The sequence below is a fragment of the Monocercomonoides exilis genome, assembly GCF_001643675.1.
Source record: "Monocercomonoides exilis strain PA203 chromosome Unknown scaffold14-1859848, whole genome shotgun sequence".
NCBI lineage: Eukaryota > Preaxostyla > Oxymonadida > Polymastigidae > Monocercomonoides > Monocercomonoides exilis.
In genome coordinates, this window is record NW_027150559.1 from 1,442,054 (window position 1) to 1,454,987 (window position 12,934).

Sequence of the window (12,934 nt, forward strand, 5' to 3'; positions counted from 1 at the left end):
ATTCACCTTACATTTCTGTAATTGATTTTTATGTATGTTGAAAGTTATTATGTGTTGAATTTTTATTTATTTAATCTTGCTTTAAATGTTTATTCAATTATCAAAGCAAAATTACAACTTCTTGTAATAATGAAATAAAAGAATGAACAAAAATAATTTTCAGTCTTTCACTTAATAACTTAAAGAATGCGAATATAAAACAAAAAAATAAAATAAGGGAGAAAAATTACATTCAACACAAGTTTTGAAATGTTAATTGATTGAGAAACAACAATCCAAATAAAATTCTTCATGGTCTAATTGCCAGACAGAAAAAAATCATTCAATAAGAGGCACTACTGTTTTTTTTAAACATAAAGAAATCCAATTTTCAAAAATCATCAAAGATCAGCCAACTTCTTTCATCTTTTCTCTTCCGATTGAAAGTATTTCTTCTTCATCACTAGCAGAAAGATGAGTGTTACGAACATCTATCATTCTTAAAACGTCTCCATTCAAAGCTTCAACAAACAACTTTTTTGGTGCTCCATGTAAATCATTGCAACTAATATCCAACGAACGAAGAGTGGGATGGTTTCTTAATGCCTGAAGCAGAGTAGCTATTGAGGCAACTGTGATTTCATTGGATGAGATATTCAGAGAAGTGAGTGTGGTGTTTTCTGTCAAGCCTCTGCACATCGCTAAAATTCCTTCATCTTTGAGAGCATTCAGCTTCAAATTAAGAACAGTCAATGATTTGTTATGTGCAAGAATCAATCCAAAAAGATTTCCACAATCCGAACCAAACTGCAGCATTTTACATGAATTTAATCATCATTACATACAAAGAAATAGAGAAATTCGCGATTATGAAAAATTCAGTATTTTAATAAGTCGAGATACAAAATCAATAAAGTGAAAAAATAAATAATCAAAAATTATCAAAACCTTATTATTTTCCAAGTTGAGTACAGAAAGAATAGGATTCGATTTTGGATGAAGACATTGAGAAAGGGAATTCAAAGCATCGTAAGAAAGTTCATTGTGCGAAATATCTTTAAAAAAAAAGTTAATTATTTATTTATACGATAATGATACACAAATCAAATGAAATAGAAAACATTCATATAAATAAACAAAAGTGAGCAAAATACCTAACTGTGTAATTGTTCGATTTTCAAGAAGGCCAAACGAAAGTATTTTGACATGTTTATTTTGTAAGGAGTTATTTGACAGGCATAAAGAAGTGAGGTGTGACTGTGGAAGAGCTTCTCTCCATCTTTGGCAATCTGTCGCTGTTGGGCCTTCTTCGCTGTCTGAAGCAGAATAAGTCATCCCTGAAGATAATGGACTGATAAAAAAGCGAAAGCAATAACATATCATGAAACAATTAAAAAAAAAGGGTTTTCAGTTAAATTGTTTGTAATTAATCAAAAAAGATAAGATTTTTAACCTGTATCGAACTGATAATGAAATGAGATTTGTGAGATGAGTAATAAGAAGAATAGGATGCAAATGGGAAGGTAGCTGCTTGATATGAAGTGATGAAACAAAAGGAGCACCAATGTCAAATAGCATTATAAGCATAAGCATATCATCCAAAATAGCTTGAGACCCTGCTTCGCTTTGCCCAACAATCTTTGTGTGAAAAGGTTTAAGATCTTGCTTTTCGCAAATCTTTTTAGATAGTGATTTACTATTGGAAGATGATGAAACGAGTGTATGATTATGTTTTTCTGATGAAAGCTGAGAAAGAAGATTCCTTTTTTGAAAAGGATCTGCATATTGTTCAATACATTCGGAAATGAAACGCTCAAAATAATAGTTTTTATATCTTAAAGTTTTAGGACAATCTGTAACAGTCCATGTTGCTTCGCACCTCGCCTTCCAATATCTCTATAAAAAATCAAAAATTTCTAGTTTTCTTCCAGCGTAATGTAAAAAAATTTTACACACATCATCATCTAGAGCAAGAGCTGCAATTGAGAGATCAAGATCAGTTGGAATGCTTTTAATAAAAATTGGAAAATGCCTTGTCCAACATGACTGAGGGCTTAGAAAAAAATGACTAATAAATTGCTTTTCTGCTTCCGGAGGAACCTTTTCTCCGAACTCATCAAGTGGAAGCAACCATTGAGGGATTGGTATCGTTGATTCAGCAAGAACCTCTTCGAATAACAAGAATTATGAAAAACATATTCGTTTTAAAACAAAAATTTTGTGAACGTAATACTCATGGTGACAAAAAAGTATATATGCGTACTGTCTAAATTTTCTCCAATGCAAATAGCACAAAGCTCGGATAGCGATGGAATAAAACCACTTGGCTTTGCATTAGGATGAAAACGTTGAATTGTTTGAGCCATAAAAAAAGTTGAGGTTTTAATGATCAAATAATTTTATGTTCTATGCGTTTGTCGCATGAATTTTTGCTTATCGCGAAATTCCTGCTTATACTTCATTACAATGAATTTTTATTTTGCAATTACGTTGACTGTTGTACTGAAACACACGGAATAAATGAAAACTTGCTAAAAGAGCAAATTAAAGTCTTATTGTTTGTATTAAAATATTTCACATTCTCTAAAATAAATTTTTATTACACACGCACGATATATATGTAATAATATTTATTCAATTTAAAATTAAACAAATTAGTTGCGTTATTGATTCAAATTGGGAAACTGTGAATTCCACACTTGAATTGAATGAAATACAATTTAATCAACGAAACATTTGTTCTGTATTCACTTTTACAAGTAATTCAACAATTTTTTTATCGGATTGCACATTTTTACTCAGAGATACATCAAATAAAAGTGCTATCAATAACTTGAACAGTCATCTTCAATTGTTAAACGCATCACTTTCAATTTTTAGTCGCTCAAACGCACTAGAAACATTTATTACCTCACATGCAACCAGCTTATATGATTATCAGACTTTTGGAACTTTGTCTATAACTTCATCAACCTTCACGTCTTTTATAACAGCAAATTCATTCATATCATCTCAAGCAATTGCATGTTTAACATTGCAACACAATAAATTTTCTAATTTAACAAGCGTGCCTTGTGCTGAGATTGACATTCCGAATTACTGCCATTGCACTTCTGTTATGGAAAGTAATCACTTTAATTCTGTGAGCAATATATTTTATGGGCAAATTATTCGCTCAATCAATTCTCAATCTTGTGAACTGTCTTCGTTCAACAACACCTTTTCGTCATGTTCTCAGAACTTATATAATGGAAAAAAGAACGTGATATATTCAAAGCAAATTATTTTGAAACAAAGTCATGAATTTGATTGTGATGAATGGGAAGATTGCATTTGTGAGAAAGACACGAAAGGGGGAGGTGGAATCAATTTTTGTGAAAATATTCATGGAACCCTGTCAGTTAAAAATTGCCAGTTTAAAAGATGTACATCTGATGCTTCTGCCAATACTGAAGCATTAGACTCTTTGAACGCGAAATCTTTTACTGAACGAAATGGTGGAGCTATTCTCGTGGAGCATTGCGCCAGTTTTTATTTGAATTACACAGGCATTATTAACTGCACATCGTCACATTACGGAGGCGGAGTATGCGCTTGCAACATGATCGGAAATTCTTTTATTCAAAATTCTGATCTGATCGGATGTAAAGCCATATCCCATGGAGGCGGAGCATATTTCGATACAATGTGTGACACCTACTCACCAACACAGCAATTAAATCTGGTGTTGGGATGTAAATTCTTTAACTGCATCTGCTATGGAGACAAAGACACATTAGGTGGGTCAGGAGGAATCTCCTCATTTACACGCTCGCCTTCAACATACACGACAGTATTTTCAGTGTTTTCGAGATGTTTTGGTGGAACCGTTGGAGCTATTGAATGGGTGCTTCCCGTTGGTGCATTCGAATCAGTTAAAACTGTCCAAGATTGTTCCTTTAATTTCAATGAAGCTAAATATCACATTCAATCAGGTACTTCCACATTCACTCCAAATTTATTAGGAGACTCCATTTACCCAAACGACATTCTTTTGCATGATGATGATTTTTTCTTCAATTTTTCACTTCCGGTTTTATATTCGAATTCGCTTTCGAAAGAGCCTCGCGTTGCGCTTTCCTTTGGAAGAAGTCGACAGAGACTTGTGATCCACGATGAATGGTTACCTTTTCATTCGTCTTCGATTGAAATAGACGAGGTTCTTGGTGATAGCAGCGAAGAATGCGGACTTGAAGGATTTTCTCCGTGCAATGCTATTGAATTGGGCATTAACCAAACAAAGAAATTTCAGTGTGGAGCAGTAACTTTGATGAAAGGAATTTTTCACGTTGGAACAAAAGGATTAAAATTTGACAGCAAAGCTTCAAAAATAACCGGAAATTTTGCAACCGATACAATTTTGAAAACTGTCTATTTTCAAGACAATTCCGAGCAAATTGGAATAATTTCTATTTCAGACACAGTTTCTCTGTTATATTTTTGTATTTCATATGACACAACCAAAAACTCCTCGCAACATTCGTATTTGATCTATTGCAATCCAAATTCGTCACTTACGCTATCTTTTATAAATATACAACCCGATACGACTCTTTATGAAGCATTTCCACTTAAAAAGTCACTTATAAGAACAGATGGAGGAACATTATTAATTATAGGGAGCATTTTTCAAGATTTGCAATTTGAAGGCCAAAGTCTATTTGAATTAAATCATAATCAAAATTCTGGTCATATTTATCTGACGTTAGATCGTTTTAATTGCACAAACATAAAAAACATACGAAATGGCTCTGTTTTATTCTCAGCTCAATCTCATTTTAACGTAACTGTATCAAATTGCGAATTTTGCAATTTTTCTTCAGTTGGAGAAACAAAAGGAGGAGCATTTTACGCAAACTTTTCACATGATGAGGATCTTGCGATTAATCAGAGTTCTTTCACAAGATGCATTATTTCTCAACAGGAATACGACACTTCTACCAAAAGCTTCTCGACAGATCCAACATCCAGCCAATTACATGATATGTCTAATAAGCAATCCCACAGAAAATGCGATTGCACATTGAAAAACAATCAGCCCAAAGGAAGAGGAGGGGCAATGTATTTATCAATGCCTTCTTTGCTTCCGTTGACACAATTACCTCCACTGACTTTTTCATCTGTGAAGTTTAGAGGGAATTCTGCCTTTGAAGGTCATAACATTTTTATTGTTATGAAGAATTTTGAAAGAATATCATCATATTGGATCGAAGCATTTTACGAGATTGAATTTCCAGCAGAGGAAAACGGTAGAAGTCTTTTTGGATGCACATCAGAGGATTGCGAAGCTGGATTGAATTTGTATTCCATCTGGATCAGAAAAGAGAAAATAGCTTATGTGAATGGAGACCCCCAAAGAGGGAAAGATTGGATGATGTGCAGCTCTGAGGAACAGCCTTGCTCAACACTTTTAGAAGCGAAAAGTCATTTTGTCTCTGATAATTGCGATATGAAATCAATTATCATTCAAAATTATATATCTCAAAACTCGCATATTGATTTAGGTGGATATTGCATTCAAAAAGCTGAAAATCTGTCTTTATCTGAGTTTATCTTGTCTTTGAATGAAAGGACAGAAGAAGATTGCTGCATTAGTAATATTAATAATCCTCTATGCATTAGTGGAATGAGCATTATGTTTTCCTCAAACGCTCCTTGCAATTCAGTGTTTCATTCAGAGAACAGCATATTTTCACTTTACAATGGACGATTTTCTGAACGGAAAGACTCTTCGTTTTCAGTTGATCATTTTTCTTCATCTCAGCCATTTAAGAATACTGGACCAAAAGCAAAATTAACGTCAGAGTTATCATATCCATCGGTATCTTCATTTCTGATTGTTGTAAATGGGAAATGCGAAATTACAACATTCGAAATCGATAAGGTTAATTTTCAATGTTCGTTAATACGTTGCCTCTTTTCGGAGAAACAAAATTCCATTGATCAAGTGATATTTATTGGAGCGAATTTTTCTAACGTTCATCTGAACAACGGAAGCATTCTAATGATTGAACCACAAAATGATATAACAAAAAATGGGGAGCAAGACATTGGAGAATCAGATTCTTTCGTTCGAAAAATAATTATGAGTCGTTGCACATTCCTAAGTGTTGTATCAGATTCGAATTTTTCAGCAGTCTTTTATCCGATTTCATTAAATTCCAATGATAAGTATTCGTTTGAGACTTCTTCGAATAACTCAGATTGTTTGATGCCATTTCAGAAGGAAAAAGCATTTTTGCCTATTTCGCTTTGTATTACAGATTGCACTTTTGGACTGTGCTATTCGCGAATGGCTAAAAAAGGAGGGTTGTTTTTTGTTCCGATTTACCGAAGCTCCCATCTCTTTTTCTCAAACTGTCGCTTTTGTCATTGCTTAGAATATGAATCAAACAGTGTTTTCAAGCAATTCAATGAGAAATACCAAAATAAGTCTTCCAATGAGCTCGGTTGTAACACTGATTCATTTGCAAGGTATATAAACATCCTTTTTGAACAGGAATCTCAGGGACGCATATTTGAGAAGAATTGTGGTCTTTCTTCTTTCATGAATATCGAACATTCTAATGATTTAATAAATTATTCCACAAAATCTTCATTTGGAGTTATTTGCTATGCTTTGTGCGTTGAAGAAGCACCAAATGTGCAGCTTGATTCAATAATTACAATAGATCATCCATCACATGCACATGGCTTGTTTTTCATTCATGCTCCGTCTATAACTTCAATTGCGAACCATTCATCATTCAGATTTTTTAAAACAGCAGATACAATTTTAGTACACACTCTTTGCGCCACAGAAAAAGATGATGATTTATTTGTTGATATCCTTTCTTCTTATTGGGCATTAGACTTTACAACAAAGGTTTTTGTTTCATCAGACGGTACTTACGATCGCAAATGCGGAATTCAGCAGACAACCGCCTGTAAGTTATTTAGAGATGCGATGGATCACCTCAAAGTCGACAAAGAAGTGCAAGTTGTCGTTGTAAATGAGGTAGAAATTCTGGAACAAACAAGTCTTCAAAATGCCGTCGTTTGCTCCTTAAACAAGAGAGCAACTCTATTAATAAATTACAATCAAAAAACAGAGAATGTGAAAGATACGGCAGTTATTCTGTCAGTTGGCTCATTATCCATTGAATCTATTGATGTTGCTTGCTCATTACAATTAATGCCCGATAATATATTTTCTGGTGCCTTTTTGTGTGTGGGAGGATCTTTAACACTTACAAATGTTACATTTCGGTTATCTTCCAAGTTGGAAGATGCTTATCGTTCGGAATCTCAGCAAGATCAATCACTTCCTTCTGTTCTGATATGCTCTTTTTGCACATCAATTCATATTATTGAATCACAATTTGTATCAATTATACGAAATGGAACAGGTCCAAGCGTTCTTCAACATGAAAGCACAACCAATTTTGATGCAGATTTATCAATCTCTGCAAATAATACTATGTTTTATCAGTGCTCATCTTTTGAATGCGAAGGGGCAGTAGCTCACATTGAAGGAAAATCGTCGATCATTTTTGAAGGATGCAATTTTATTGGGCTTCTTGACCAACCAAAAGAGAATTCTGTTCTTTCCACATTTAAACAGAGTGCAATTAATAAAACTCATGAAAATGATTGCAACATAACGCAATTCAATCAAAAGCCAAATGAGCAAAGCGGAATGTGCGAATGGGAATCTTCAATGGTTTATGTTTTTGGTTCAAACAGTCTGGATGTGATAAATTCAAATTTTTCGAATTCGTCTCTTGGCGCGTTGACGGTCATAAACACTGATTCTGTTGAAATTAATGATTGTTGCTTTTTTGATAACTCTCCACATTTTGCAGCCTTTCCTTCAGTTCGGAGGAATGCACACATCCGAGGAGCGAAATCTTGTTTACTGAAAAATTTAAAATTTCCAAAAGATTTAATAGAAAGCGGAGCTTCATCATACGGAGATAACAATGATCGCATCCACTCTTTTCTTGAAGAACAGTTATCTCCAGAAAGACAGAAATTTGCCCCTATGTGGTTCAAATTGGAAGATACGATATTAGAAGGAAATTATCCAGAAAACCATCCATTTTTTTTCGTTCCTCAACTTCACCGAGCTGTGCTACAAATCAGTAAGAAAGGAAAACATTTGAAATTTTATGGAGATCTTCTTTTGCCCTGCCAAACACAATTTTTGATATCCATTCAGAAAAAGGCAAGTTCAAGCAATTTTCCTTCTGATGTATTGTTCCGTTCATCTTTTTTCACAATGCACAACAACACTCGTCATACACAGAATCTAATTCATCCATCAACGTCTCCATTAGTTCAATCTGATAGAAGCGAAGTTACTTGGACAGAGGTATCTGCAACAGTATTGAACGAATCTTACGCAACATCTGACACAGACATAATCCCCTTTTCGTCTACAACACACGAACTATTGGTGAAAATGTTAGTAATGGAAACATCAAACTTCTCTTTGGAAACACCAACAATCGTCGCACAAATATTGTATGATGACTCTGACACCAGTAAAGACGATAACAAATCAAAAGTCATTCTCATAGTGTGCGTTTGCATTGGAGTTGTTTTTACTTTGGGAGGAGGGATAATCATAGTTGTTGGAATTGTGTTGAGAAAGAGGAAAATTAAGAAAATGAAGCTTTCGCAATCGGTTATAGCAGATTATCGTCCCATAAACGCTGATGATTTTTATTTTTCTGGTTCAGCTAATTTCCCCAATAGGATGCTTTTGTCACCTTTGCATAGATATTATTGCTATAGCCTGGACTCTGATTCGAGCACAACAAATAAGCACGTAATGAATAGATCATCTCACAAAAACAGGCAAACAAAACTTCCAACATTGCCACAAGATTGCCAGCAACCAAATATGGAGGAAGATTAATCTCATACACATTCATCAACAGATAACAATAGAAATTATTAAATTCTTCATATATTAAATGTGAATATTTATTTAAATTCATTCTTTATGTATAAATGTATTTATGTTTTTGTTATATGCAGTTTAACTTTTTTCATTTTTAAAAAAATGAATATGCATTTTTCCTAATAATTTTGAAGATAAAAGAAAGAGAAAATGATTTCAATATTTATGATCAAATAATAAATAATAATAACTTTGATTCGTTATCATATCCTCTTTGCTTTACAGTGTAAATATAAATGTAAAAATAGCTCTACAGTGAACGACATATTTTAAAAACAGTTTGTCTATCTCTTCTTTTTATCTCTTCTGTCAAAATTTTGTTTGCTTTTATCTTATCTTTTTGTTTATTGATATTTCTTTTCAACTTTCGTTAAAAATATAGTTAACGATGATTGGAAGCTTCCTACTTTTGTTGGTAGCATCAACATTTTCTTATGATCCCCGTGCAACATCTGCACAAGATTGTGGATTTAAATTGGATTATTTCCTTTCAAGAGCTCAGCGAAGAGAACGTATGCTCGATCAATGTGCAGGAAAATGCATGGTTTACAAACTTTATAAATTCATTACCATCATAATTATTAAAACCTTTGAATTTTATTCGAAAAAAAGGACTCTCTTGAAGTTTGCCTTGACGATTGCCAGAATGCTTATGAAGCTTGCAAGGCTCAACAGTGTTCCGGAAGAATTCCAAATGAAGATTGCCACGCTCGCTGCGGATCTGATATGAGAGTTTGCAGACGTGCATGCAGATCTGCTTATTCAGCTTGCGAGGAATCATGCGTTGTTGATTATGATGGACAGTGCTTCACTGATTGTGATTTCTATAAGCAAAATCGTCTTGACGACTGCGAATTTGGATTCGAGGAATGTCAATGGAAATGTCTTGTTGGAGACCAAGATTGTGAACGTAAATGCAAGATTGCTCGCAGAATGTGCGAAAGTGAAGGAAGAGACTGTGCTGATCAGTGCAAATCAATTTGCTTGAACTCCATTAACACTTGCCAGGATAACTGTCTCTCAGATATGGAAGATGGCTTTGATCTTTGCGAATACGATTTCGAAGACTGCACTTCACGTTGCGCACCTGGCGATGTCAACTGTGAATCTCTTTGCAAAGTCGAACGTAGAAACTGCAAACAAGACGGAAGACAAAAGTTTAATGATTGCGATATGAATTGCAACTATGCACAGGAACAGGGCTGCACAGCAGGCTGCGAATCAGTCAAACAAACTTGCCTCAGCGATGCTTCAGAGGCACTTGACATTTGCAGATACAAATGCATTCCACAGCCCGGAATGTATCAGAATCCTGATGAGGATCTGTGCCTGAGAGAATGCAACAGATTGTGGAGAGCTGCAAACGCTGACTGCAGAGACGGAATGGACACATGCATTGCACAGAACTGCCAGCGTACGTACGGGACATGCAGAGAAGATTGCCTGGACTTTACTGAAGATTGCTTCTCGGCTGTTGAGATGGATGTTGAAGGCTGCTTGGAGAGATGCAGAGGAGCATCCGACTGCGAGGCAGCCTGCAAGAGAGATTACAGAATTGCCAAAGAGAACTGCAGAGATGCATTCAACAAGTGCGATCTGAACTGCGACCAGGACTCGACCGATGTTTGCTACTCAGACTGCGAAAAAGTGAAGCAGAAGTGCTTGATGGATTGTGACGCAGAGCTGGATTCTTGCAATGCACTGCAACAACAAGGCCAAATGCAGGATGAGAATTGCCTGAGGAACAGAAGAGTCTGCGAGGCTTCTTGCAGAGACAAACACGATTACTGCAACTCCATTTGTGATGGATCATTTGAGGCTGATCTTCAAGATTGCAAGGTTTGTTCTCAATCTAATTTTTGATGAATTATTTGAATTCTTTAACTTAACAATTCAATTTTTTCAGAATGAGCTTCAACGTAACTTTGACAAGTGCCAGTTCACTTTTGAAGAGTGTGAGGCTAAATGTGCTGGAAAGACCCAGTGCATCTCTGAATGCATGAAAGGCCGCAGAGATTGCCACGGGTTGGCTGTCCGTGCTCATCAAGACTGCGAGACAACCATCCAACAGCATTGGACAGGCAAATGCTACGAGAACTGCGAGAAGGCAAAACAATCATGCTTGGATGCCAGCGACGCCTGGTTTGAGTGGTGTATTAACGATAAGTGCGGTGGTGTTGAGGCGTGCGAGCGCTTCTGCAAGCAGAGAAAGAGAACGAACGAGATGACTTGCTTTGAGGAGAATGAGATCTGCGCCAACGATTGCGCCTTCCAAGATCTTGGGAAAGTCACCAAGGATGCAGACGGAAAAAAGAAGTAAACATCCAACTAAGTTATTCAATTTAAAGCCAATAAATGCATATTTCTTGCTCTTCTGATTTTTATTTCGTTTTTGTTATGGTACTTGATGTCCATTTCACCGCACAGAAAATGTCAAACAAATTCTATTGAACAAACAAAAAAAAATACAATGTTTCTTTCAGATAGTCACTAACAATCTATTCATCAAAAAGAATAAGCGTGTTTGAAAGAAAGACATGAAAAATAGTCATTTTTTACTGATGCAAAACAGAAAAAGAAAATATGACATGATAACCAGAGAGATAGCGGTTTGACATCTCTTTGATAGATGCAAAGGCACAAAAGACATTTAACTCTCAAAAATAGGAAATTAACAGCCACAGCCTCCTCCTGATTCTTGTGGGGGTGCCTTTAAGTCCAGCACTTCTTCCTGTGGCTCCTGTTCAACTTCGCTTACAGTTCTGTAATTAAAATAATGACAAAGATCAAATATGAAAATTAATTGGAAAGATAGATATGAATATACGAAAGAAGCAATTTACCAAACCGTTTCATGATTTCTTGGGCCATACTAATGAAAATGAGTTCGAACAGTTTGTTTTAACGTTCATAGAAATTAAGTTTTTTTATTTATATCTTAAATCATTCAAATGAAAAATTTGCTTCATACGTTTGGAAAGCTGCATCAACATTTGCTGCACTTTTAGCAGATGTTTCCAAGAAAGGAACACCAATTGAATCGGCGAGTTGCTGAAAAGAAACGTTACGTAAAATACATAATTTATAACTAACAAAAGATAATCAATACTTTTCCAGTTGCATAGTCAATTGCACGTTTTGTGACAAGATCGGATTTGTTTCCAACAAGTAATCTGCAAACACCTTCTGATGCATAGTTGTCAATTTCTTTGCACCACATTTGCACATCATTGAATGAGTCTCTGTTTGTAATATCATACACAATAATAATTCCGTTTGCACCACGATAATATGAGCTTGTAATAGTACGGAATCGATCCTGCCCAGCGGTATCCCACTATCAAGAACAAAGTCACAAGGAATTATAATGCACATAATGTTTTACTGACAATATAAAACGAAACATACGATCTGGAGTTTAATGATCTTTCCTCCAAGTTGGATGGTTCTTATTTTCTAAAAAATACAAATGATTATATTTCAATAAATAAAAGTTAAGAAAAGAACTTGAAATAAAAGCATACGAAATCAACACCAATGGTTGCAATGTATGTTCCTGTATAAGTATCGTCCTATAATATTATATGATGATTATAACATCAAATTTTCGCTAAATTGAACATGATATAATAATTATCAATTCAGACCGCAAAACGCAGAAGCAGGCATGATTTCCCAACACCGCTGTCTCCAATCAAAAGAAGCTTAAACAGAAAATCCTGTAAAGCATATAAAGACGCGTATTTACAAAAAAAACAAGTTTGCAACTATATATATGGAAGATGAAATGAGAATTAGCAGACAAATTCTTGATTCATTATTTACAGAGGTAAGTTGATCAAAACACCTCAGTTGATTATGTAAGAAATGGGAAGTTCTGTGATCTTTTTTGCTTTTATAAATTTTATTTTTTCATGCTTCATATGTTGAAAACAAGTTCATAAAACAGTTCATGAAATGAGAGAGAAA

At 34.9% G+C, this 12,934-nt stretch overlaps 4 protein-coding genes across 4 annotated transcripts; 2 read left to right on the plus strand and 2 right to left on the minus strand.

Annotated features, from left to right (window-relative positions):
• Positions 1-141: 141 nt before the first annotated feature.
• Positions 142-2,354, minus strand: MONOS_2763 (putative flagellar associated protein). Its single transcript, XM_067872710.1, has 6 exons — positions 2,243-2,354; positions 1,936-2,147; positions 1,433-1,875; positions 1,134-1,330; positions 928-1,034; positions 142-786 (listed from the first exon to the last, which is right to left on the minus strand). Exons 1-6 carry the CDS (start codon positions 2,343-2,345, stop codon positions 388-390), a joined length of 1,461 nt encoding a protein of 486 aa, XP_067730492.1. The 5' UTR covers positions 2,346-2,354; the 3' UTR covers positions 142-387.
• Positions 2,355-4,915: 2,561 nt separating this feature from the next.
• On the plus strand, positions 4,916-9,157 carry MONOS_18598 (uncharacterized protein). The gene has a single exon (XM_067871630.1). It carries the CDS (start codon positions 5,003-5,005, stop codon positions 8,918-8,920), a length of 3,918 nt encoding a protein of 1,305 aa, XP_067730493.1. The 5' UTR covers positions 4,916-5,002; the 3' UTR covers positions 8,921-9,157.
• Positions 9,158-9,347: 190 nt separating this feature from the next.
• On the plus strand, positions 9,348-11,431 carry MONOS_2762 (uncharacterized protein). Its single transcript, XM_067872709.1, has 3 exons — positions 9,348-9,509; positions 9,578-10,804; positions 10,872-11,431. The coding sequence occupies exons 1-3, from the start codon at positions 9,354-9,356 to the stop codon at positions 11,283-11,285; spliced, it is 1,797 nt and encodes a 598-aa protein (XP_067730494.1). The 5' UTR covers positions 9,348-9,353; the 3' UTR covers positions 11,286-11,431.
• Positions 11,432-11,434: 3 nt separating this feature from the next.
• On the minus strand, positions 11,435-12,828 carry MONOS_2761 (Rab1a). Its single transcript, XM_067872708.1, has 8 exons — positions 12,769-12,828; positions 12,613-12,684; positions 12,490-12,537; positions 12,374-12,421; positions 12,075-12,302; positions 11,937-12,016; positions 11,814-11,837; positions 11,435-11,727 (listed from the first exon to the last, which is right to left on the minus strand). The coding sequence occupies exons 1-8, from the start codon at positions 12,781-12,783 to the stop codon at positions 11,637-11,639; spliced, it is 606 nt and encodes a 201-aa protein (XP_067730495.1). The 5' UTR covers positions 12,784-12,828; the 3' UTR covers positions 11,435-11,636.
• Between the last annotated feature and the right edge of the window lie 106 nt (positions 12,829-12,934).